The 27,437-nt window shown below is 43.1% G+C and overlaps 1 protein-coding gene across 4 annotated transcripts in view; it reads right to left on the bottom strand.

The window, feature by feature from the left end:
• XDH (xanthine dehydrogenase) overlaps nucleotides 1–27,437 on the bottom strand; it is a 93,986-nt gene that overhangs the window by 28,261 nt on the left and 38,288 nt on the right. For all 4 annotated transcript variants that reach the window (XM_075925324.1, XM_075925326.1, XM_075925325.1 and 1 more), the window contains 11 exons: nucleotides 27,011–27,103; nucleotides 24,586–24,737; nucleotides 22,165–22,258; nucleotides 19,773–19,882; nucleotides 14,716–14,900; nucleotides 12,572–12,746; nucleotides 11,801–11,890; nucleotides 10,889–11,058; nucleotides 5,741–5,864; nucleotides 5,114–5,233; nucleotides 475–571 (listed from right to left, as the gene is read on the bottom strand). In XM_075925324.1, the coding sequence (XP_075781439.1) occupies nucleotides 475–571; nucleotides 5,114–5,233; nucleotides 5,741–5,864; nucleotides 10,889–11,058; nucleotides 11,801–11,890; nucleotides 12,572–12,746; nucleotides 14,716–14,900; nucleotides 19,773–19,882; nucleotides 22,165–22,258; nucleotides 24,586–24,737; nucleotides 27,011–27,103 (1,410 nt within the window). The remainder of the gene's footprint in view (nucleotides 1–474; nucleotides 572–5,113; nucleotides 5,234–5,740; nucleotides 5,865–10,888; nucleotides 11,059–11,800; nucleotides 11,891–12,571; nucleotides 12,747–14,715; nucleotides 14,901–19,772; nucleotides 19,883–22,164; nucleotides 22,259–24,585; nucleotides 24,738–27,010; nucleotides 27,104–27,437) is intronic.

Raw genomic sequence — 27,437 nt, 5'->3', positions numbered from 1 at the left:
CAAGTCCAATGATTTTCAAAGAGATACAGGCTTCTGAGGCCTTAGCTACATGGAGAAACAGATGGGCATAAGCTTTTGGAATAGTTCCTTGTGTGGACTCTATATTTCTGAATATGAGTCATTAGTGGAATAACTAATTAACACATAATTAAGTGACTTTTTTTTCCAGAACTGTGTTCACACAGGGAACTATTTTAGTCAATTTCTACATGTGAACAAAGCCAATGTGTCTAAAAGTCACTTTAGAAAATTGGACATGGGTGGGCACTTTTGAAAGTTCTACCTATTGTCTATTTACACAAAGTTGTATTCAGTAAAATGAAACCTTGCACCCAGTCCAGCAAACCTTAGTCACATGAATGAATCTTACTTATGCAATTACATCTCTTGATTTCAATAGGATTTCTTATATGAGCATTGTAGGAAAAGGAGTTGTATCTGTTTGACAGACGGAGGTGATAACTTTGTGCTCACCTTCCACAATGTAATCAGATTCTTCAAATCCTTTCTGGACATTTCCTTTCTCAATCTTCCTTGGAACATCATAAAAGGATTGTTTCTCAATAGCTTCCTGGGAAAACATAGTTACACAGTAAGGTTGCCTGGGAAGATGGTAGATCAAAATATTTCAGCTAGAGTAGCATTAGTACTTTTGTTCTGATTCAAAAAAGAATTATTTGGGACAGAGTCAAGAAAACTGGTTTGAGACCAATTAAGGTTTTAATTATAATGGCCTGTTGAGTTAGGGCTGGTTGAAAATTTCCCATTTAAATAGGCTTTTGACAGAAAATTGGGGTTGCAACAAAATACCGGAAAATGCCTGCTTTCTGTGCAAAATGTAATGATTTTGTTAAAGTGTTTTAGCCAAAAATAGGAGTTGTTATTTACTCATCGGCTACGTCTACATTGGCATCCCTTTCCGGAAAAGGGATGCTAATGTGACGAGTCGGAATTGCAAATCCGCGGGGGATTTAAATATCCCCCGCGGCATTTGCATTTACATGGCTGCCGCTTTTTTCCGGCTTGGGGTTTTGCCGGAGAAAAGCACCAGTCTAGACGCTTGAAAGTAGGAATAAGGGATCTTCTGTTAAAGGGCTTATTTTCCGCAGACCAGAGGCACCGGGCGGGTTCCCGCGCTTCTGAGGCTTTGCCAGAGCAAAGCCTCAGAAGCGCGGGGAACCGCCGCTGCTGCCGCTTGAGTCCCGGTGCCTGTGGTCTGCTGGGGACCGTCCCCAGCAGACCACAGGCACCGGGACTCAAGCGGCAGCAGCGGGCGGGTTCCCGCGCTTCTGAGGCTTTGCCAGAGCAAAGCCTCAGAGGCGCGGCACCCCGCTGCCGCTGCAGCTCTGCTCCCCGTGTCCCTGGTCTGCTGGGGGGGGGCGCGGCTAGTGTGCCCCCCCCAGCAGACCAGGCTTTTGTTTTGGACCCTGGAGCAGAGCAGCTGGGGCGCTGCGGATTGGTCCTGCAGCGCCCGCTCTGGGCACTACTGGACCAACCCGGCAGCACCCCAGCTGCTCTGCCCCAGGTCCTGATTCAGCCGCTGCTGGTCAGTTTCAGCAGTGGCTGAATCAGGACGCCTGGGGCAGAGCAGCTGGGGTGCTTCTGGGTTGGTCCAGTAGCGCCAAGGAGCGGTGCTACTGGAGCAACGCAGCAGCACCCCAGCTGCTCTGCCCCAGGCGTCCCCAAGTCAGCCGCTGCTGAAACTGACCAGCGCTGACTACAGGAAGCCCAAGGCAGAGTTGCTCTGCCCCAGGCTTCCTGGAATCAGCGCTGATCAGTTTCAGCAGCAGCTGACTTGGGGAAGCTTAGGGTTCTTAAGTTGAATCTGTATGTAAGTCAGAACTGGCGGTCAGTTTCAGCAGCGGCTGAATCTGGACGCCAGTTCCAACTTACATACAGATTCAACTTAAGAACAAACCTACAGTCCCTATCTTGTACGTAACCCGGGGACTGCCTGTACATTTCATTAGCAACAGTTTGCTTCTCCTGTCCAGTGATGACTTATCATTTAAGATTGCAAACAGTTGTGATCATCTTAAGAATATCTGATTAGTAAAGACTTCCAGTTTCAAAACATCAGAAACCATGAAATATCATGAATTGTTTATACACAGAATCCTTCAACTTTGGAAACTAGCTAATTGATTATGTTTTCACAGATTTGTTCTCAGGGTGTCAATGGAAATGTCGAAAGTTTTAGTGGCCATTTCCTTAATTTCATTAGCCTTAAAAAAGAGGCAAATTGTTCTGCAAAGTCTCACAATCTGAATCAGTCTCAGAATATTGAAAATGAGCCAAACTCTTTACTGATCTATACCAGTGCAAGCAAATTTACTTTACACTGACCACGATATCTCACAGAACATGGACTATTGCCTTCTTATGAGACATCACTGTATTTGAGTATTCCTAGACTACCCAAAGAATTGACTGAGGAGATGACTGAACAATTAACAATAATCTTGGAAAAGTCATGGAAGCCAGGAAAGATTCCAGAGGACTAATACAATGCCAATCTATTAAAAGGATAATAAGAACAACCTAGGGCCGTGGTCACCAACAGGTCGATCGTGATCGACTGGTCGATATGAGGCCTCGACCAGTCGATCACGAGGTGTCCTGTCTGCTCTGCCCCCATTTCCTTTCCACCCCCGAGAAGCCCCACTACCTACCTCAAGTGAAAATGGAGGTAGTGTAGGCTTACCGGGGATAGACGGAAGTCCCGCAGCTTAGCACTACTTCCGGCGATTCCGGAAGTAGCGCTAAGCTGCCCTGCTGGGTGCACTGCGGGAGGGAGCATCGACTCCCTGCACCACACAGGAGGAGTGAGTCAGCCCCAGGGCAGGCACGCGCGCGCGGGGTTTTCTTGCACCGAGGGGTTGGCCCCGGGGCAGGCATGCACTGGTTTCCCTCTGGGGGGGTGGGAATCCTGGGAGGAGACAGATACAGGGGACTTTCTGCCTCCACTGGCACCCCACTCCCCAGCCCTCACTCCCCAGCCACAGAACTCTGTCCCCACTCCCCGAACGCTGTCCCCACTCCCCTGTCCCTAGCCACAGAACTCTGTCCCCACACCCCTGTCCCCAGCCACAGAACTCTGTCCCCACTCCCCGAACTCTGTCCCTACTCCCCTGTCCCCAGCCACAGAATTCTGTTCCCACTCCCCTGTTCCCAGCTACAGAACTCTTTCCCTATTCCTGTCCCCGCTGGCACCCTGTCCCCAGCTGCAGAAACCTGTCCCCACTGGCAGTCTGTCCCCTGCTGCAGAACCCTGTCCTCTGTCCTCCTAGCACCCTGTTCCCTATTCCCTGCCCCCAGCCGCAGAACTCTGTCCCCACAAAATGTATAATTATAAATGCTTCATTTTAGATTTAAATAGCATGAATAAAAAACAGACCATTTATTTCATAACTATAAACATGTGATTTTAATTTTATACATCGCATAATTTAAAAATAAACTGTTTATCAGTGTGTAAGTAAGGGCTGGGGATAGTAAGTGATGGACAGGAGGAGAATAGAGAGGGCGGGGCTTCAAGGAAGGGGTGGGGCAGTAGATCTTCGCCTGTTCGGAGATTTAAAAAGTGATCTTGGTTGTAAAAAGGTTGGAGACCACTGACCTAGGGAATCATAGTCCAGTCATCTTAATTTCAGTACTCAAAAAGATAATGGAACAAATAATTAAGTAATCAATTTGCAACCACTTTGAAGATAATAGGGTGATGTAACAATCAGAATGGATTTTTCACAAACAAATCATGTCAAGCCAGCCTGACAGCTTTCTTTGACAGGGCAAAAAGCCTTGTAGATAGGGAGAAAGCAGTAGAGCTGATCTATCTTGGCTTGAATAGGCTTTTGATACAGTCTTGAATGACCTTCTAATTAACAAACCAACAGAGAGGTACTGTAAGGTGGGCTCCTAACAGTTGGAAAACTATATCCAGAGAGTAGCTAGCAGTGGTTCACAGTCAAGAGCATATTAAGTAGAGTCCTGCAGGAGTCGGTCCTGGGTCTGGTTCTGTTGATCACCTTCATCAATGATTTAGATAATGGCACAGAGTGTACACTTATAACATTTACAGATAATACCATGCTGGGAAGGATTGCACGTGCATTGGAGGATAGGAATAAACATTCAAAATAAACTGGACAAACTGAAGAAATGGTCTGAAGTAAATAGGATGGAATTCAATAAGGATGAATGCAAAGTGTTCCACTTAAGGAACTATCAGTTGCACACACAAAAAATGGGTAATGACTGACTAAGAAGGAAATTGTGGAAAGGATTTGGGGTCATAATAGAGCTACATATGAATCAATAGTGTAACTCTGTTGCAAAAAAGCAAGCATCCTTCAGGGATGTATTAGGAGTGTTGTAAGCCAACACACAAGAAGGAATTCTTCCACTCTACTCTGAGTTGATAAGGCCCCAACTATAGTATGTATCCAGGTCTGGGTGCCACATTTCCAGATAGATATGAACAAATTGGAGAAAGTCCAGAGAAGAGTAACTAAAAATATTAAATATCTTGAAAGTATGACTTGTGAATAAAGCTTGAAAAAAATGGGATTGTTTACTCTGGAGAAGAGAAAATGAGGGGCCATACATACAGGTCTTCTATAAGGAAGAGGGGGAAAATTGTTCTCATTAACCTCTGAGAATAGGACAAGAAGCAATGGGATTAACTTATAGCAAGGGTGGTTTAGGTTGGTCATTAGGAAAATCTTCCTGTCGGGATGGTTAAGCATTGGCACAAACTGCTGAGGAAGGTTGTGGAGTCTCTGTCATTGGAAGGTTTTATGAATAGGTTAGACAAACAGCTGTCAGGGATCGCCTACATAATACTTAGTCCTGTCTTGTTTGCTGGGGACCGGACTAGAAGTCCTTTCCAATCCTATGATTCTATTCCCAACTAATATAACATCAGAGATTTTTTTGCTTTATTTATGCACTTCTGCCACACCCCTCATGATAAAGTCATGTCACAAATGCCAGAACATGAGTAACTAAAGACATAACAATATAGTTAGCCATATTTAGAAAAACAGCACTAAAGGAGGCATGATAGGGTCTGAGGCTGACTAACCATATGATCAGATCTAAGCCATCTTACCTGAATAGTGATAATAGGTAAGAGGTCTTCATATTTGATCTTTATAGCTTTAGCAGCTCTTCGGGAATGTTCATGTGTATCTGCAACCACTCCACCAATGATATGGCCAACACAAGTGACCTATTTATAAAAAGAGATTCCAGTGCTCACCATAATAAATCATTGAAAGGCTCACATTGATTTTTTTGCAACGTATTTTTTGAGAAATCAATTAAAACCAGCTTCAAGTACAATGAGAAAAATTCTGACTTTACCTACACTGATGCAAATCCAGAGTAATGATTTGTTGCCATCAACCTGAGACTTAAGATTCACTCAGCCAGGTGGAAGTCAGTAACTACTCCTATCCCTTTCCATGAAAACATGGCACCTTCTGTCACTGGAAACTGGGTTGGGTGAGTTTGTTGCAGCTGTTTGCAGTTTAACAAAGAATATTCAGGGCAGAAATCCTGGCCCCGCTGAAGTTAATGTCAAAACTTTCACTGACAATGGAGTCGAGATTTCACTTTGCATATAATGGAGAACTTTACCAGAAGTAAATAACCCTATAATCTGCTGGTCTTTTATACTCCACAGACTAGACCTTTGTATATATATATTAAAAAAAAAAGCTAAGAAACTACATACCATGTTATCAGCAAAAACAGTTTCATCAAAGGCAATTCCAGAGACATTACTCCCAGGAATGTCCTTTACAGAGATGAAACACACAAAACCGGGAACACACTCGGCTTCAGTTGTATCTATAGAACTAAGGAAGCAAGTAACACAAACAACAGAGAATTACTATTTTCCATGTACATAGCACGATAAATGTGTATGGCATATTAAAGATTCTACAAGCCCTGATTTTCTTCTCTGCCTCTCTTGCCCTCTGTGCAGTCATTCACACATGTGCAGAGTAGGTTTGGAATGACACCAGATCAGAATGGTAACACTTTGTACTCCGCTTGATCAGGTGTAAATGGCTAAACAAGGAGCAAGGCAGTGAAGAATCATGCCAACAGAATCCAGAGGTCAGCATGGTCAAACGCTCTGGGACTGACTGGCAGGAGTCAACATTAACAAATTAGAAATCCCTAAAGGAATGTATGTGATTCTTTTACAATATGATACCCAGAGATAAATATCTCAGGGTATTTCTACACTACCCCGCTAGTTCGAACTAGCGGGGTAATGTAGGCATACCGCAATTGCAAATGAAGCCTGGGATTTGAATTTCCCGGGCTTCATTTGCATAAGCGGGGCGCCGCCATTTTTAAATCCCCGCTCGTTCGAACCCCGTGCCGCGCGGCTACACGCGGCACGAACTAGGTAGTTCGAACTAGGCTTCCTAGTTCGAACTACCGTTACTCCTCATTCCACGAGGAGTAACAGTAGTTCGAACTAGGAAGCCTAGTTCGAACTACCTAGTTCGTGCCGCGTGTAGCCGCGCGGCACGGGGTTCGAACGAGCGGGGATTTAAAAATGGCGGCGCCCCGCTTATGCAAATGAAGCCCGGGAAATTCAAATCCCAGGCTTCATTTGCAATTGCGGTATGCCTACATTACCCCGCTAGTTCGAACTAGCGGGGTAGTGTAGACATACCCTCAGTCACTCTTACTTGAATTATTAACCATTCGGACAATGCAAACACAAGCTCTTTTAGGTAAATAGATATACAGGCAGTCCCCGGGTTACATACAAGTTAGGGACAGTAGGTTTGTTCTTAAATTGAATTTGTATGTAAGTCAGAACTGGTACATATTGTAGGGGAAACTCTAGCCAAACATTTCTCCAGAGCTCAGTTTTATTCTCCCACACCTCACTTCCCTCAGTCCTTTATTCTCAAGCTGAGGTGTCTGCTGAGAAAAGCCGCTCCACGTCTCCCTAGTCTGCTGGGGATGAGGGGGCACTAGCTTCGCGTCTCCCTGGTCTGCTGGGGGGAAGCAGCTAGTGCGGGGTTGCCTCACCCCGTTTGCAAGTAGGGATCCGATGTAAGTCGGATCCATGTAATCCAGGGACTGCCTGTACACAGAGGCTTCGTCTACACTGCGAGATCTTCCGGCAAAAAATATGCTAATGTGCGACTCATTTGCACGAGTCACAGTCTCATTAGCATATTTTCTGCCATTTCGTTTTGCAAAAGGGGTTTTTGCACAAAACCCCCAGGAAAGGCATAAGGATCTTGCACAAAACAGGGGTTTTGCGCAAAAAAATGCCCATTTGCAGGGCTTCTTTTTGCACAAAAACTTCTTGCACAAAAAGAAACGGCAGAAAATATGCTAATGAGATTGAGACTCATACAAAAGAGTCCCGCATTAGTATATTTTTTGCCAGAAGAGCTCACAGTGTAGTTGTAGCCAGAGAGAGCTCCTTGCAATGGATGGGTTGGGGCCATTTTTAAGCTAACCTGTACACCATTTACATTTGCTTGTACATGTGATTACAAAATCCTGTATAAACAGTCTGACTAAACTGACAGTTTCAGTGACCACTGACAATGACATTTAGCAAAAACTTTTTTCTGTAGAAATTTGTTTTTAGTTACAGCCAGTCAAAGGTGATTCAGTCATCAATGAACAAATAGTACACAGATATTTTCCAGAATGCCAGAGAAATCCATGCTAAGGAGGATGAGAATATCTATTATTATGGTTAATACAGGAAATAACCATTAAATATTTGTGTGGTACTTTTAACATTGATATCAAAGTGCTTTCTAAATGTAGGCATGCACTAGTATCTTTGTTACATTGCCTAAATTCACACAAGGAACAGAATCTATGTTTCTTGACTTCCAGCCGATACCCAATCACTGATTTAATTTACTTCCCCAGACAATCCTGTAATATACATCTTTCAGATGAGACATAACACTGAGTTTCAGCCTTCTGACCATTGAAGTTGTTAAAGATCCCACAGCATTTTTCACAAAAGATGGATTGTGGTTTGATGTGATGGCCTACCAGCCACTTATAGTCTGCCTATCTAATTCCTGTCCCAGCTGCCATATCACAATCAGAGGTTACAATAATGCAGTAGTGCCAGGACTGATCTTTTTTATGGTTTGTGAAACTTGGGGTTCCTTTGCGACAAAAGGTACTACATATTAAATAGATCTATTTATAAACCACTGAGGTGCAACCACCTCTGAGGAGAAACAGGGCTCGTAGTCTGGAGAATACTTGGGCCCTAACAATTCATTTATGATTGATGCATCATTAACTGGATATGAAGAAAAAGAAAATCCAGAGCAAAAGATCTCATTAAATGTCTTCTTTGCTCATCAAAAGAGGAATTTAGCCAATCATTTGCCTACAGCTTTACAATTAAATTTTTGTAAGTGATAGGTGGAATAATGGCCAACATTATATAATTTTTATATAAAGCTCTTCATAAAAACATATTACAAGAGACAGTAGAGCTCACTCTACAGCATTTTGTGAAATCATTGGGCAATTGGCTGGATTAACAATGGAACTATTTGACATAGAAAGGGCCATGGATTGTTTTCCCCGATTGAATGATTTATTGTCTTCAGCAAAATAGCTGCAATATTATCACAGTCTGTTGGTTTAGGTTCCTAAAACTCCCACACAAATTGTGCCTTAAAAGCAGTAGTCTGTGAAAAGCCAGTAACACATTAGGATGCTTAAAAAGAACATCATCTTAATGGTAAACGGGGGTAAAATATGTCTGAAATATAACTGTTCAGACATATTTCACTGAACAGTTCATTTTCCTCTATTTAAATATGACTCATTAATTATCTCCAAACCAGTAATACACAGGCAGATACACATGAGTGTGCACGCACGCATGCACGCACGCACACACACACACTTTTGTAGTTTTGCTAAATGATTATTGTTTGAGATCCAGCAACTGAAATCCTATATCTATTGATGTAAATAGGAGTGCACCCAGTGAATCTACAAAAGTGACGAGGAGTCCTGTGGCACCTTATAAACTAACAGATTTATTGGAGCATAAGCTTTTGTGGGCAAAGACCCACTTCATCAGATGCATGTCAGAAACTATAGGGTGATACACTTTTCTCCAGATCAAAGTAACTATTCTGCTGATTCGTCTACATTCAGAGACAAATTGCATTCATGCTGGGCATGTCTAGAGCCAACTGTCTTTTTAATTAGCAAGGGATGTGTATCTTTTTACACAGGTTGAACCTCTCTAATCCAGCACTTTCTGGTCAGGTAATATGCATGTTCTGGCATGATTTCAGCTAGCTAGATGTTCACTTATCATGGGTGCAGCCAAGTTTCCCACAGTTCCACAAAGTTTGTTTTCAACCACCAGCTCTGGCTCTCAGTTTTCTGTGCTGTTGTTTAGTTCTAATTTACTCCTAAATGCTAAATGTCTTGTAAGAGCTCACTAAGCAGTGGAAGGGTTGGTAATGCTGCTAGACAATATTAGCTTCCGATGCTTCGGCAAATTCTCTGGTTCAGCAGCAACCAGGTTCCAAGCAACCTCCAGACTAGAGAGGTTCAACCTGTAGTGTATAAAGAGCTTTATTGCTGTCTTTAGGAACTCATTCATCCAATCATTTGGTTATCATTGCACTGATGGCTTGAGCCTGCCCATATCAAGTGTGCAGCATTACGCATTCAAGTACAAGGTAAAAGAAGGACCAGCACAAGGGCACAAAGGAACACAATCTTGCATTACCAAATGAGTGCTCTTGCGCAGCTACCAAGTGCTGCTGCCTCAAAGGTCAAAGTGTGTAGCAAAGCAGGTCCCAATTGCACGTGGAAGATGGCACGTAAGACAATGTATCCTCAGATGCACCCCATCTTGTGCCCATCCATCTTCCCTATTTCACTCTGCACTCCTATAAATAAAAAAGTGCCACCGCAAAGGGCATGGGACTGTTGTTTTTGCTTAATGAAGAAGACTTTGCCTAGCACTAAACTCACATCTAAGCTGGAGCACAGCAATAACCTGGTACTCACTGCTGATTGCCATGCGTGTGACTACACTGCACCATTATTTTGAAATAACAATGCGAGCGTCTACACAGCCATTGGCTACATCTACATAGGAATAAGAGATCCTCCGGAAAAGAGCTTATTTTCCGGAGGATCGCGTCCAGACTGGCGCTTTTCTCCGGCTTATCTACAAGCCAGAAAAAAGCGGCAGCCATGTTAATGCAAATGCCGCGGGCGATATTTAAATCCCCCGCGGATTTGCCTATTCCAAAGTGCTACATTTGCATCCTTATTACGGAATAGGGGCCAATGTAGAGACAGCCATTCTGTTATTTGAAAATAATTTTGAAATAACGAACAGCTTATTCCAAAATGTGTAAACCTCATTCTACAAGGAATAACACCTATTCTGAAATAGCTATTTTGAAATAAGGCGTGTGTAGATGCTCCCCTGCTGCCATTTCGAAATAGCCCTCACCAGGGCCATTCTAAGTTATTCCTTCACAATGCCTCTTGGGGCTCCAAACTGAGATAGCACATCTACATTAAGGAAGTCTGCCTCGGACTAATTTTGAGGCTTCCCTGCAGTGTAGATATGCTATTTCGAAATAAGCTATTGTGGAATAACTATTCCGGAATAGCTTATTTCATGGGGTAGACGTACCCCATGTGAGCATGAGCAGGAATATTTTCTTTAGGGCACAAACAGCTGAAATGTGCAAACCTCAGTAGTTCAGTTGCAGCTAATGATACTCAAGTAGCTAGAACTTCCTCAGAGAGCATGCTCCAGCCCAACAGGAATGCTGGGTACACTGTACGAACGCCAGGACAGAGAATGGACACTTACAGAATTTTGGCATGGGCTTTGGTGCTGGTGACCAGCGTTAAGTAGAGTTCATTTTCATAGCATGGTATGTCATCACAATAGACAGCCTCTCCACATGCCTGTTTGGCTGCTGAAAGGTGCACCAGAGGCCGTCCCACCATATCTTCCACAGACTGTCCTGCAGGCACTTCCTGAAACAAAACACACACTAAATATCCTTGCTCCTGTCACAGGATACCCAGATATAGAGGCTGGAAGGCATCTTCTATGATGGAGATGAGGGAAATAGGGAGTAGTTGGAGTGGGGCAAAGGAAAATAAATATGGATGAGAGAATATGAGAGTGGAACAGGACAATACTGTGGTAGAAAAAGAAGAGGAAGAGGTAAATTCAGCTTAAGATAACTCTAAGCTAAGGAGAAGAGAGGGGTTTTAATGGGTCTCCATTTGTTCTTGCATGTGACTTGAAGGAAGAGCTAGCATGGGAAAGTGGAAATGTAAAAGCATCTTCCCCACTCTTTGTTGAGCAGAACTAGCCATGAGCAGAGAGTTAATATGAGCAGGCTGGGGGTGTAGGTGGATCTGAAGTCAGAGGCAGGTGAGAGCCTGCCCAAGGACCTTGGGAAGCAGAAGGGCAGCTTTGAGTTGAATCTGGAGGTGGATGAGTAGCCAGTGAACTTCACAAGGATAGAGGGAGGAGAGAGGAGCAACGTAGCTGATTGGAAAGAGATCTCTAGCAGCAGCCTGCTGGGATTCATACACTGAACATAATCAAAGAGAACATCATAGTACTCCAGTAAAGAAGTGCTTAAAGACCTCAACCATGACAGAATCCAGGCAAGAATCTTGGCCGTGCTCAGGAGGTGAAATAGAATACAGTGAGTCTAGAGTCATAGAGCAGGCCAGCCTAGATGACGTGCATATCACCACTTACTTGAAAGAGCTGAACGTTGTTAACAGGATCTTTATGAAACACTTTAGTGGCGCACACATATTCGTAGGGGACCAGCTCATGAGGGTTATTCTGCCAAAGACACAATAAAAAATGACCATCTCTTTTCTGTTTCCCTTTCCTTGTGTCTCCCAGGAGGTCTTTAGCCTTTTTCTCTTAATTGCCTAACTTTCACCGCACGATGCAATTTCACATCTAACGTGGCTCAGTCTGCCTATGTAACCCATCAGTTGAGTGGTGTGATTCGTCTCCTTTATAGGCTAGTCCACATAAAGGAGTTATGCTTCAGCTACTTTAGCTCAGGCTCTTGGCAAGGAAGTCCCAGGTTCAATCCCCAGTGAGTTCATTCATCTTTATAGGCCCCTGTGAACAGCAATAGCAGCAACAACAGTACGTGGAGAGGGCAGAAACTTAGGATCCTGCTTGCCTGCCACAGAACAGAGCCCGCTATAGGAAAAGTAAGGATGGGTGGCCAGGTGAGCTAATGGATCTGCTATGCAAATGATTAGATCTCTAGCATATACACAAAGAGCATCGTACTCCATGGCAGCTATAATAACAGATTGTCTTGGTAGAATAGATTCCTTCTGCACTCATTTTCCCAGTTCTCTCCCCAACACAGGGGCTAGGCATTGGAAACACATTTTTCACTGTGTGCTGAGAAGCTGCCCATTTTAATGTGTTCCATTCCACTGGGTCATCCTTTATTTCAGTCTCTCTATTCCAACCCCAGAGGGGAAGGGCAGCACTTACATTCCCGTTGAGCTCGCTGTCCAATTTCTGAAGCACTGTCAGATAAAATTTAAAGAAGAAACTGAGCGTGAGAGTGCGCCGGAAATCCACCATCCCCCCCGGAGCTGATGGAGACAGGTTCATCTCCTCTGCCAAGAGGTGGCAGGCTTCCTGCAGCAGATCTTCATTCCATTCTCTGCCCAGGAACAAAGAAAAAAATAACAATAATAATATGGAGCAGTTCATTGCAGTTTACATAGGCAAAACATTTGCCAGACATTAATTAACATGTCCTTCCAACACCTGAACCCCACATCCTCACATACAATGACAGATCTCTGTCACACTTCTTTTGCCTTACCCCAAACAGAACTCCCCCTGACTTCAGGGGAAGTTCTGCTTTAGTTAGGGTTGCCAGATAGTTTCACCAAAAATACCAAACATGGCAGGAGAAAAATTGGTTGGGAAAAAAACAGGGAATAGGGGACCTCCACCTTTAAATCTCTGCACTCCTCCCGCCTCCACCAGACGTGGCACGCCAGACACAGCAGAAGAATGTCCCTAGAGGCGTTCCGTCCGAGAAAAACAGAAAATACCAAACATTTTACATGTCTGGTATTTCTGCGGGGTTTTTTACCAGACAGAAGCCGCAAATACCGGACTGTCCAGGCCAATACCAGACACCTGGCAACCCTTCCTTTAGTAAGGACAGATTAAGAGATAATGCAACTATGCAGTGCTCTAAAAGGGTATGTCTACACTAGCCACCCTAGTTCGGACTGGGGTGGCTAATGTAGTCATTCGAGCTTGCAAATGAAGCCCGGGATTTAAATATCCTGGGCTTCATTTGCATGTTCCCAGGCACCGCCATTTTTAAATGCCCTGTAGTTTGAACTACCTGCCCGCGGCTACACGCGGCATGGGCTAGGTAGTTCGAACTAAAGCTCCTAATTCGAATTACCATTATTCCTCATTGCAGGAGGGTGGACATACCCTAAGGCTGTGTCTACAGTGGCCACTTATTCCGGAAAAGCAGATGCTTTTCCGGAATAACTTGCCAGCTGTCAACACTGGCCGCTTGCTTTTCCGGAAAAGCAATGACGATCTAATGTAAAATCGTCATTGTTTTTATGGAAAAACTATGCTGCTCCCATTCGGGCAAAAGTCCTTTTCCAGAAAAACTGTTCCGGAAAGGGTCAGTGTAGACAGCCCAGTAGTCTTTTCTGCAAAAAAGCCCTGATCGCGAAAATGACGATCGGGGCTTTTTTGCGGAAAAGCACGTCTACGTTGGCACGGACGCTTTTTCGGAAAAAGCGCTTTTCCGGAAAAGCATCCTGCCAATGTAGAGGCGCTTTTTCCAGAAATGCTTATAACAGAAAACTGTTCCGTTTTAAGCATTTCTGGAAAAGGGTGCCAATGTAGACGTAGCCGAACTGTGTAACTGAAACCATTTCTCCACAGTACCTACTCGGCTTCTGCTCTCTACAACACTCCTCTGGTAGCCACAGAAGCAATGGTAAAACCAACAACAATAATTTTGCAACAGAAAGTTTTTCCCTCAGAAAAGGCTTATTTAATGAAATTGAAAAAGCTCCCTGGGAATGTATCAATTTTTTATTGGGAATTATCAAAAATGTTTTCATTTCAACTTTGTTTTGGATTATATATGATACAAAGTCCAAATGATAAATTAAAAAGGGAATATTTTAGAATACTTAGTGTGTCTAAAAATCTTGACCTTTCTGCTCTTCACGATGATTCAGAGTTAAGTACAATTTTAAAATCTCAGAATTTCTCACAAAATAAGAAATCTTTTTTTTTAAACCAGCTCCATCAACGTATTCAACCAAGTATTGACAGCCCTAAAATAGGGCTACGGCTCAATGAAATCGCATCAATGACAGACTCCACATTTCTTGAGTGGATTTTAATCCTTGCAAGGAGCACTGGAAATCATGAGAGCATTAAGGATGGGGTCTGGGTAAGGTCAGACAAATCTGTTCAGGATTTTACCCAAACTTCTCACTCTTTTGTCCCTTGCTTATATTACCTCTTACAGATACGATAAGTGAGCATTCACAAACCTGGTCAGTTGCTATAAATTAACCCTTCAAAATGAATACTGTTGCACTAAGAAGCTAGAGATGAGATTATGATTCTCCTACCTGTGCATGAGTGCCTGGCAAGTTTTTCCTGCCATTACTGTTGTGGGAGCCATTCCTCCATAGCTCAATTTAATCTTCTTGACTTGATTCCTAACTTCTTTAAAGAGGACTCTCATTCCACAGGTCACTATAGCAATGTCATCCTCCCGACGGGAAGCCTGCTTAAAGGCTGAGAAATACTCACCCTAGAAGAGGGGAAAGAATTTGTTCTCAACTTGGGTCACAAGCAAAAGCCAGAAGCAGAATGTGGACAGCCTAGTAATCTACTCCTCTGGCCAGGATGCACAAGATAATTCCACATGGAGAGCTGACTTTGCATTCTGAATGAGAAATCATTTTTCAGAAAAGACCATTTTTCCCCATGATTCAAAGCTGGGTTTTAGGCCAGCTGAGAAATCTTCAGTCCATCATGTGCTGTTTTAAAGTTACTTACTCTTCCTGTAAGGGTTGAAAACTGTCAGAGAATATTCTGTCGATATCTGTCCTCTCTCTCCTCTAGCTTTGGAAAAGAAATGAATGACTACTAAATTGTCATAGAGTTATATGAGAAACTATGTTTACTTCACTGGCCAAACCAAAAAAAATTGTTTGTACTTTTTAATTTTGGCAAATCAAGAAGCTGACAAAAAATGGTGCAACAAACAAAATGTTTCATTCAAAATTAAACAGTTCATTTTGTTTTTGAGGATTTTTACCTTAAAAAAATAAATAAAAGTCAAGTAGATGTCTACATGAAAAGCTTCAAAACAATCCAATGATTTCAACAGAAAAATGTCAAAATGAAATGCTTTGATTTTTTGTGAATATTTTACAAATATTTTTAACTGAAACAATTTGGCAAATTTGACATGAATTCGCTAAACTTTTGGATCACCACCTTTGAAATTCTTCGAAAAAAAAAGAAGTTTCAGATGAAAAATTTCACCCAGCTCTATTTCCTTCTCTCAACAATTCCATCTTTTTCCTTGTGTTAATCAGATAGGGTATGTCTACACTACCCCGCTAGTGCGAACTAGCGGGGTAATGTATGCATACCGAACATGCAAATGAAGCCCGGGATTTGAATTTCCCGGGCTTTATTTGCATAAGCCGGCCGGCGCCATTTTTAAATGCCGGCTTGTTCGAACCCCGTGCCGCGCGGCTACATGCGACACGGGCTAGATAGTTCGGACTAGCAAGCCATTCCGAACTATCTGTACACCTCGTTCCAGGGCGAGTGGAGAGACTGCTGTGCTGCTTTGACATTCCTCAGCATGGAGAGCTCACTGAGCTACAAAGGAATTCCTAGAAGCTCAAGGATCAGTTGTGCCTTCCCACAACACTGCACTGTGAGATGCTCACCCACATTGCTTTGCTCTGTCTTTCAACAGGGGAGCTAGCAATGTGGTCATGAAATGTTGACAATGGGAGGCAGAAAAACTGGTTTGACCATTTTTTCGCTTTTGGCAACTTTTGCCTGTCAACAGCACTTTCATCGCCAAACCTTCCAGTGTAGACATAGCCTAAGTCACTGAGCAGCCAGCAGAAAGTTCTGTTCAGTTAATCATCCTCTCTCAGGAGCAGCCAGGAGTGATTCCTCTATTGTTTATAATGAGCGCAGTCCCTCAAAGGTCTGGCTTTGTGCCTGGAGAACTCATTACTGGAGGAACCCAGCTAAAGCATACATGTCACATCCTGCATGATTCTTTCCACACATGACGCTAATTAGCAGGCAGCCAGCCAGCAGGTAATGTGAGAACCACAAGTATTGGTGCTCTCCCTGCCAACGTATCTCATTTTGCTACTTTGCTTGTTATGCTAATTAACCGACAAAGAGGAAATGCAGTCTCTACTCTCGCTTTGCATTTCAATGGAGCTTTCCAGTCATGAAGTGATCTTGAGAAGTTGATACTCAGCAAATCTCCTGTAGACTCTGTACCAGAGGCCAGGACTTCACTGCCCTAAAGGTGCAGTTTTTACAATGAGACACAAGTTAAACAAAGCACGTGGAATTTATTCCACCATATAGCTAGGTAAGCTCAATACTATATGCCCCTTGTACAGCCCTCAGCTAACCTTGATACTGGGGCCTGATTTCTTCAAGCTTGTTACAGTAGGATAAAACTAACTTGCATTAGTCACCTAGCAGTAAAAACACACCCATCTGATCAGTGAAGACAAAGAAAGAAAGGGTTTTCCTGGTAGCAGCAGGAGTTTCAGTTGCAAATCAAAATTACTTTCTTCTCTTCCACACCCACGTGTCAGATGGCAGCTTGCCCGCTTATGTCACATTAACAATGCCAACTCAGTGGGAAAAGTGTAGCAGCCAATATTCACATTTTCAGGGATAACACTGCAATGCAAGCTTCTTCCCCAGCAAGCATCACAAAAGAGGAAGGCCAATCGAGATGTCCAATAATAAAATTGCAATAGGTGATATTAATAGGAGAGATGAAGGAGGGGTTGGTTGTCACCCTTTGAATTTCCTTCTGTAAGGTAAACTTGTTTAGATCAGGAAGTTGTGATACCATGTGAGGATACGGAGCCAAAATCAAGATGAAAAAAATTTCGAAGTGAAGATATACACACTAGACAAATCAACATTCACCACTGAGATGTCATCTCCATTGGATAAGACAATGGCTTTACAAATTACAACTACACTGAGCAACAGTGAAGGTTGCTGAACATGGGGCTTGAATCTCTATTTTGTTATATCGGCTTTACACGCGTATGACACCAGTGAAATCAACAGAATTATAACAGTATAAAACTGGTGTGACGCAATGGAAAGCCAGACCCTTCCTACTGGCACTGTGCTAAGCCAGCCTCTCTGTAACTCAGCTTACCAATTGCCAAAATATTTTGACCCTGGACCACCTTGCCTGCCACTTAGAAGAAAGAAAATCTTCTTACCAATATTCAAATAGATTTGGGCATGCATTGAAGAACTTTAATTACTGAGCTGAGCTGAGCTGATATAAAAGCCAAAGACGAGTCAAGACATCATGATCTTCAGAGAGCTCAAAAGTTGCTTTGGTTTTTCAAGGTCAACTGATGAACATCTGCAGGACCAGGCTATAGGTTATGTCAATTGCTTGATGGGGTGACTTTGCACAATTTGCTGAGCATGAGTTAGTTTCCTTAGCAAAGCCATAAACCTGTTGACATGTTGAGTTTTTCATTGATTTCCTCATTTCACTTCCTTATTTTTCAGGAACTGATCTTATTCACAATTACCATGAGCTCAAAATGACTGATAAGGAAATGAAATGCCACAACAAATAAAATATCCAATTACCCTTAATAGTCTGGGATAAAGAAATATGACTTGAAGTGCGGGATAACCAGAAATTGGAAAAGAAGGTTTTGGTTCCATCCCATCATATAATGGGCATTATTGCTATCGCTCTCTGAACACCTGCCATTTATTAAAAGAAAAGACTAAATCACTGCACAGAGAATCCTTTCATCTTCTGACTAATAGGATCAAGTTCTGTATTTGTAAAAAGGGTTACAAACTGTTATGAAAAAATGTAGATTCTGAGGAGGACTGTATGATTCATGGTTGATAGTGCTAAATAGTGGCTTTTACCACTAGTTGTGACTTGTTAAATTTCAAACCATGCCACCGGTGAACAGATTTGATCATTGTTCAGTTTGAGGTGAGTTTCATGGCCTCAGTCCAGGTCCCCACAGAATAAAGTCCATAGTGCAAAAACCACCACCCTGACCAGTGCTTTTGTTTACAGTCTCAGCAAATATAGGCCAAGGACTGAGTGGACCCAGAAACTGCTCTGCCTTCTTATCCCTAGAGACTAACTTTATAGTTCACAGTCAAGAAACAGAGGCATAGGTTCTGAGGCCAGAAGGGACCATTGTGATCAACTAGTCACCACCTGTATAACACAGGCCATAGAACTCTCTCAAAAGAATTTCTAGAGCAGAGCTTTTAGCAAACCATCCCTCCTTGACTTAAAAACTATCAGCGATGGAGAATCAACCACATTCCTTGGTAAAATGTTCCAACGGTTAACTCCACAAGAACTATATGGGGAAGTTTGAAGGGCCACCAGCTTTACTGTGATCAACAGGGAACTTGAATCTGCAGGAATATTAAACTAACACCTTCTGACAGATCTGAACTCACTTGGGAGGGGAGGGAAACCCCAAAACACTCAGGTGAAATGTTCTGCCGATCTGATGATTTCCTGTACTAGTTAAATACCTGAATTTGATAGGCTCCTCTGACTGTGGATATAGCTGTGCATTGTTCCATACAGGGGAAGGGGGCAAAACTTCATTGGTCAACTAATTGATGCTTTAATACTTTACATTTTGTGTTGTCATCTTGCTCCTCCTTATGGAGAGGGAACTGAAACACAACACTCCATGCAGTGCAGCCAGGACTGTTTTTGAAAATGAAGTAGTAGCAGTGAAGTAAAAAAAATATCTGCAGTGGGGAACTGGCTGAGGATAAGTCCAGCATGGGACTTCCTTGGGGAAATAGCTTTTGTTAGATTTGCCAAAACATTGAGTAGAAAAGCCTTTCAGCATCTCCCATCCATGTCTTTTCCCACCTCCAAAAAATCATCCAGAAGGAAGTAGAGATATTCATTACACTGACAGTTCATTTCTAAAAACTGTATTGTCAGATAGCTTCAGAGGAAATATTGCATTGATTTCAGCTAGCTTTCTTATTATTATTTTCTTGGGGTCCACCCATATTTCTTGACAGCCTAAAAGGTTATGTTGAGAAGGCTCGTATGTATCTGGTAGACAGCCACTAAGAGGCTTAAATAATGTTTGGAGTTCCCCATCTAAGGACATATTATAATAGCCAAAATTGAATACAGAGCACTTTTGATCCAAGAGGGGTCAGACATTCTAAAAATGACCCCCACCCCTTCTGGCTGACCCAGTAAAGGACTATTTAAGTACATCTCTGCTGGAAGTCAGTCTTCAAGGAAAGGTTAGTTTAGAAGCATTAGGCACTTTTGGGTTTCCTATAGAGCAACACCAAAAGAACAGCACAGGTTTACACGGCTATTAGATTATTGTTAATTCCAACCTCTCACCTTCCTAGTGAACGGTATCTCAATGGAGAGCAGTATCTCATTAGGCTTTAGTGCTGTCTTTCTATAACCAGTAAAGAAGTTTTTATCCATCTTTATCGTCCTTCTGCCTTCTGCAGAACAGGGAAAGGAAAGAGAAACAAATTGGCTAGTTGAGTGTATCAGGCAATAGTTTCCAACTGCATCCAGATAAAAAACTATGGTCAGGTATGTAGAGGGAACTTTGCAGCTACATGAACTAAAGTTGATACAATTTCTGTTATTTTCCTTCTTCATTTCTAAATCTTTTTAGCCAAATCCTGAATAACTTCAAGGTCAGCTCAGCCCTTATGCAGGAATAGCTCCCACTGACTTCTGTAGGAATTTTGACGGCATATGGGCTGAGTCAAATATGAAATAAAGACTTTGGGATGTGTCCCTTTGGGATATGCTGAATCAGTTTCCAGTATCCCTAATTAGAGCTCTGTGAATAAAAAATTTGTCAGTTTGCTGGCAATTCCAAAACATTTAAAAAAATCATCTTTCAAAACACAATTATTTCAAAATGTTCATTAAGTCAAATACATAACAATAACTATAAAATATCATTTTGTTTTAATCTCAAACATTTTTGACATTTTAACTTTTTTGGAATGACTTTTTAAAAGGGTGCTTTTGGCTAAAACGATATGACAAAACTGACACAAATTCTCAATGTTGTAGCTGTGTTGGTCCCAGCATATCATATCTGGAGAAGGGCTCTATGTACTTTGAAAGCTTGTCTCTTTCACCAACAGAAGTTAGTTCAGTGAAAGATATTACCTTACTCACCTTGTCTCACAAATTCCCAATACATTTCAGTGTTACCAAGTCTTTATTATTTTCCCTAAAACAGTTTTGTTGAAAAATTTCACCCAGCACTTATCCCAATGTAACTTTTTCACCATTAACAGGAGAACATTACAAACTATCACTTTTTCTTAATTCCCAAAAGGATCTTCTTTATACCAACCCCTTCAAAATCTTCTGAATAGCAAATACTGTATATGATCTTTGTCATATTTAGCATGATAGTACAAGTCAACTGTGCGGCACTGTTGCAAAAAAAATCAGATATCATTTCTGGGATGTATTAGTAGGAGTGCTGTAAGCAAGACATGACAAGTAATTCTCCCACTCTACTCTGCACTGATTAGGCCTCAACTTAAGTATTGTTTCCTGTTCTGGGCACCACATTTCAGGAAAGCTGTGGAGAAACTGGAGAAAGTCAAGAGAAAAGCAAAAAAACAATTAAGGTGTAAAAACATGATCGTTGAGTGAAGTTTAAAAAAAATGGAGTTGATTCAGTCTTCTCCAGATTAGAGTGGACATAATAAAAGTTTTTAAGAACCTACAAAGTTGTTACAAGGAGGAGGGAGAAAATTGTTCTCATTAATCTCTGAAGATAGGGCAAGAAGCAATGGGCTTAAAATGCAGCAAGGGTGGTTTAAGTTGGACATTAGGAAAAACTTCCTGTCAGGGTAGTTAAGCACTGGAATAAATTGCTCAGGGAGGTTGTGAACTCTCCATTATTGGAGATTTTTAAGAGGAGATCAGATAATTACCTGTCAGGAATGGTCTAGATAATACTTAGTCCTGCCCTGAGTGCAGGGAACTGTCTACATGACCTCCCGAGATCCCTTCCAGTTGTATGATTCTATGAAAAGTCAGATAACAACTCTGATCTCACAAGACCCATGGGTCACAGAATCATAGAACTGAAAGAGACCTCAAGAGATCATCTAGTCAAGGCCCCTGTCCCATCCCAAGGAACTATGGTGATAGAAACAAGGACTTCTTTCCCATGGTCACCATAATCACTTTACTTCTTCCTCAGAAATGCACCTTTTCAGTTAGAATAGTGATAGAAATGTAGCCGTGTTAGTTTTTTTAGAAATTCTGTTCTGAAATTTGATTTGTCCTTTTCATATGTGTTCATTTTTTTAAATTGTATCCTTTCGTTTATATGGTTGTGACAATTTTCTTCCACTTTTGATCTGAGGAAATGGGTCTGGCCCACGAAAGCTCATCGCCTAATAAACCATCTTGTTAGTCTTTAAAGTGCTACATAGTCCTGTTTTTTCCTTTTCAGTTAATTTTCTATCTGTGGAGGGAGAGGAGGTAGGGGTGTTAGCATGATTCTTTTGAACATCTGCCATAATAAAAGCAAAAGGGATTCTTTATTGAGACTGTGGAACATAGATAGGCCTTGTGATTCTCCCTAGCTGTTAAGCAGCCAGGGAAATTAAAACAGAGTCCTTAACGTAATATGTGGGGTTTTCTCCCCTATGTTCTGGTCTGAACTAAGCAGTTATAGAAAAGGACTATTGATTATACTACATCCCCCATTGTCATTTAGAACTGTGAATAAACTTACCAATTGATGCCAAAGTCAATTTGCTGCCACATGCCATAAAGACAGGGTTGAGATCAGAAATTGGACTTGCAGTCATTATATTTCCCCCAAGGGCCTGAAACAAAGCAAACCGAACACATGGGTTAGACGACAGTTAAAAAGGTATGGCTCATGCTACTTTGCTCTGTGTCACTGATTCACCCAAAGCTCTAGAGCTTGACTAGATTTATATTTGTTTTGCTACCATGCCAACTTTAGGGCCTTTATTCAGTTCCCATGATGAACACACAAGACCCACAGAGCCAGTTTCAATCCTAATCAATAGAGTGATATAACTGAAATGGTTTTCAACGACAGTCCTTAGCTACATATGATAAATGCCTCGTGCTTTAATCATTCATGGTAATGGCTCCAAAGTTCAAATACAGGAACCTTAATCAATGGCCCAACCCTACAAGGTGCCTAGCACCCCCTGAAAAATTCTCTTAGAACCTTGCACCGTAAGGACTCGTGTCAGGTTTTTCAGCCTGCGATAAAAACGATTTTCTTATTCAACTGGTCTCTGGACCTCAAAAAACATAGCTCTAGATAACCTGCCAAGCACAGAGGAGAGCTCTAGTAAGATCAGTGGATGTTCATATTCTTGCTTTAAGAGCAGCACTTGAACTGGGGTTTGCAGGGAACAAGGCTTCAGGAGCTACCAGCTGCCACACTCATCACTGAGCAAGGTGACCATGTTAGTGTCACATTGCAGAGATACTGGCCAACCCACTTCTTCCCATCCTACATCTTTCCCTACACAATCCAGACACTGTGGGCATAGGGCGATTCAGACCAGAACAAACCACATCAGCTCTGCTTGTGTCATTCAGGCAGCCTTGTGACACCGTTACAGATAATCCCCTAGTGAGGGCTGCCATGTGAAGCAGTAGCAGTGACTATCGACGATGGAGTCTCTTTTGCTTACAGAATTATGGAGTCAATGCTCTGAGGCTGCCTGGTCAGGCTTTTCTGTTACAGACCCTTTGACACTGTGGATCTACCATGTGTGCTTCTTTGTGATATCTCTCCACAGTGCCTGGCTGCTCTAGAGTTTTCCCCTTTGTCAGGTAATAGTGATCAATGCAGCAGATTCCTTCCACTTCCCCTTGGTGAGCTGCCTCTGTCATAGAGCAGTGGCTCTCAACCTCTTTAGGCTACTGCATCCCTTCAGAACATAACGTAAGAACATAAGAATGGCCATCCTGGGTCAGACCAAAGGTCCATCTAGACCAGTGTCCTGTCTGCCGATAGTGGCCAATACCAGATGCCCCAAAAGGAGGGATCACAACAGGAAATCCTCACATGATCCCTCTCCTGTCACCCACCTCCAGAGAAACAGAGGCCAGGAACACCATTTCTACCCATCCTGACTAATAGCCACTGATGGACCTAACCCCCATGAATTTATCTAGCTCTTTCAGGAAACTGATGTGTTGTGTAGCCCCAAGTCTTATCTCACTTAAAAACAATTTGCTTACAAAATTAGACATAAAAAGTACCACAGCGCACTTTGACTAAAACAATGCTTACTTTCTCACTTTTACCATAGAATTATAAAATAAATCAATTAGAATGTAAATGTTTACCTATATTTCAGTGTATAGTATATAAGTTTGCACTGACTTCACTATGCTTTTTCTGTGCTTTTTATGTTGCCTATCATAAAACTGGTCAAATATCTGAATGAGTTGATGTACCCCATGAAAGACCTCTAAAAACCCCCAGGGGTACACATACCTTTTATTGAGAACCACTGTCATATAGCAACCTTAGACAATATGTGACAAAATAGTCTACAGCCTAGTAGGGATGTCAACATGTAGTCAACTACACAATTAACCAATAAGCCTAGGCTTATCAGTTAATCCTATCAAGTACAAGCACTGCCCCACCCCCACTTTGCTGCCTCTGATACAGAGGCAGCAGCTCTGGATGGTAGGCGGGAGCCAGTCTGTGTGGGACAGCTGCCCTCATGGACTGGCTCCCACTTGCCACCCCGCCCTACTGCCTCTGCATCAGAGGTAGCAGCACAGGATAGCAGGGGGTTTCCCGGAGTAGAGCTGGGAGCACACTGGCTCCTGTCCCTGTCCTCAGGGACTATCGAATAATCATGTAACCGACAAAAAATTTGGTGATGTTACATGATTATTCAGTTACATGATATCTAACATCCCTACAGCTGAAATGAGCCTGCAATAGAATTTTATTGGAAAAGAATCCACAAGAAAGGGATACAGTGTCTTTCAAATAGGAACACAATGACTTTCAGATGTTACAACATAATAAAAGGACCACTAGGCATGTGATGCTGGCAGAGTGAGTTACTCAACCTGTGTTTTCTTCATTTGTTTCTTGCCCCTCTCTCCAACATTAGCTCACCAGCTTTCCTGAGTCACTTACTGCAACATTTTTGACCTGTGGGCCTGCAAACCACCGCAGCTGGTCTAGCACAGCCTGGAACACTTCTGTTTTGTAGGAATCCAACTCAGCCACGGCTTTTTTCAGCACCACTTCTACAGAGCTCAGGGTGCAGGCTGCACCAAAGATAATACCTGCAAGGGAGAAGAACAGAATTTTTGCCAGCAGCCCAAGTGTACATTTCCCAGGAAAGTTACAGAGAAAGGGGCATGAGGTACTGCATTCTGTCCATAAAAAGTTTTTGTTCATTCATTTGCTAATGCCATCTTCTGGCTGAACCACACCGGCCACCACCAACAGGCACTCGCACAAATTGCATCCACCACTTACAAACTACATCCCCTCCCCTAGCATTCCCCCCACCACTCATATGCCAGCACTTACTGGGGGACCCAATGCCTCTGGGAATAGCTAATGAGCGATAAAACCTCTCGCTCATAGGCTGTCAGACCCATATAAAGATTGTTCCTATCAAATGGGAGCCCCTATCTGAGATGAGATTAGTGGATGCCAATTCCAACTCTACCCTAAGAAACTGAGTATGATTCTTTATATGAACTAGCCAATTAGCCCATCATAAGACAGGATGTTCAGGTCTCTTCTCCACGTCGGTCTTCTCTCCTGAATCTCCGGTCTCTCGCTCTGTCTTTCTCCCTCTCTCTTTCTCTCTCTCTCTCTCTCTCTCTCTCTCTCCTCCTACTGCCTCCCCCCCCCTCTCAGCTCTCCTCCGCCTCCTGCCTCTCTCTCTGTCTCTCTCTTTCACTTCTCCTCCCCCTCCTGCCTCTCACTCGTGGGACCGTGGAGCCCAAATGGCCGTTTGGGCTCTGCACTCCCCGTGCTGCATGGGGGAAGTGGAGCCCAAACGGTCACTTGCTCCCACACGGCGGCCTGGATGAGCAGTGCAGAAGTCAGCCGAGCTCCACGGCAGGAGGCGAAAGGGGGGCGGGGTGGTGATGTTCACAGCCAGGGGGCAGGGCTTGGAGCTGCTGTCACGCCGCACATCACCGCCCCGCCCCACTTCGCCTCCCATCGTGGCACTCGGCTGACTTCTGTGCCGCTCAGCCGGGCCGCTGCAGGGGAGCAAGCGGCGCAAGCGGCCGTTTGGGCCCCACACTCCCCATGCAGCACGGGCTGCCCAGAAGGAACAGCCAGCATTTCAGGCAACAGTGCCCCCCCAGAGGGAACAGCCAGCATTTTGGCGTTACAGACTCACAGACACTGGGCTAATATATATATGATTCCTAGGCTCATCAAAGAGGTGAAGAACTGCACTGGACCATGGATACTGAATTACTCCTAGGGGCATGTCTACACTGCAACAAAAGACCCTGTCTGAGCCTGAGCCCAAGCCTTACTCTCTTGTAACCACCCTGCAATTGTGTCATTCAAGGGCTCAGACACAGCCCCAGGACCCTGCAGGGCTAGAGGATCCATGTTCAAGTTATGTCCCGAATTCAGTTGCCCTGCTTGATACTTCAGCCAGAAGTATCCCACAGTTCCATGGGACAACATCCTTACTCCTCTATTTCCCAAGAATCTGCAACTCACTCTGTTGGAAATGAAAGCCAACCCAGCTTTGCAAGCGGCAGTCACTCAGGTCAGCCTTAACCCATTCTGTTTGGATCCTCAATCTGCAAGCCCACTATCAGAGAGCCTCCCGGACAGGAGGCACAAACTGACTGTGCCTTCTGCAAAGCAATCTGCTTCCTGGTAATGTGAAAGGTGGGCAGTAACATTTGCCCACCATGCACCTTAGCCCTACAGCAGCCATATTGGGGGGGTGGGGAGGACAGGGAGCACTAGGGACTCTGAGTTATGGTCACTTTGGCTTGGGCCTGCATCCTGCAGTGTGGATGCCAGAGCTTTATTTTCAGTCCTGGGTTAGGGAAGTCTTAACATAGAGCTAATATACAATATAGATGCTTTACACCCAGGGCTCCCCAACATGGATCAACAAGCTCAAGTCCCACCAACTCTGCGCTACCATTACATAGCTCTAGCGGTTGAGGCATACTGGCAGGGCAGAACTATGGGAAGTTTGCCCTGCTTCTGCCATCCAGATAAACTCAGGACGTCGTTCACATGGGCTATTAATGCAATGCTTTATAAGTTCAATTTTTTAAAATGGAAGACTATGGTCCCTTGCAAATTAGTTAATCTCAGAATAATGAAGATGGGCTTATGCATGCTACCCTTACACATGCCAACTGTCCTATTGATTTCAGCAGGATTAAGCTGAACAGATCTAGCCTCAGAAAAGGTAATGGGAATAAAAGAAGGGGGAGTCCTTCTTCCTTTTCAGAGCCATTCTAATGTCACTAGTTTTGGTGGATGTACACAGCCCCTCCCTTGTACCTCTCCCAAAAACCACACTGAGCGCATAGTGTTTTGAATATTCTTTACCTACCCTTCTTTGTGTACTGAACAAAGGTCATTTCAGGGATCCATGCTGGTGCAATTATCACTGGATACAGCATGTTCTTTAACCTCATTTCAATACCTAAAGCAAAAACAAGACTCCTTGAGTTAGATGCTTCTTATGGAAAAAGCAACATTATTGTATATTTCGGACCAGTGAGCTTCAGCAATTGCATCTTAAAATTGCTCAGTAAGGGTAGTCTACACTTGCACCCTCTTTCCAGAGAGGGATGCAAATGAAGACATTCAAAATTGCAAATGAAGCTGGGATTTAAATATCCCATGCTTCATTTGCATATTCATGTTATGGCACTATTTTGAAATAGCGCTATTTCAAAATAACAGACTCTGTTAAGACACGGTTATTTCGAGAGAAAACCCTTCTCTCGAAATAACCCTTATTCCTCATACAATGA

Source organism: Pelodiscus sinensis, chromosome 3, assembly GCF_049634645.1.
Source record: "Pelodiscus sinensis isolate JC-2024 chromosome 3, ASM4963464v1, whole genome shotgun sequence".
Lineage (NCBI taxonomy): Eukaryota > Metazoa > Chordata > Testudines > Trionychidae > Pelodiscus > Pelodiscus sinensis.
This window is presented reverse-complemented; position numbering and strand designations above follow the sequence as displayed.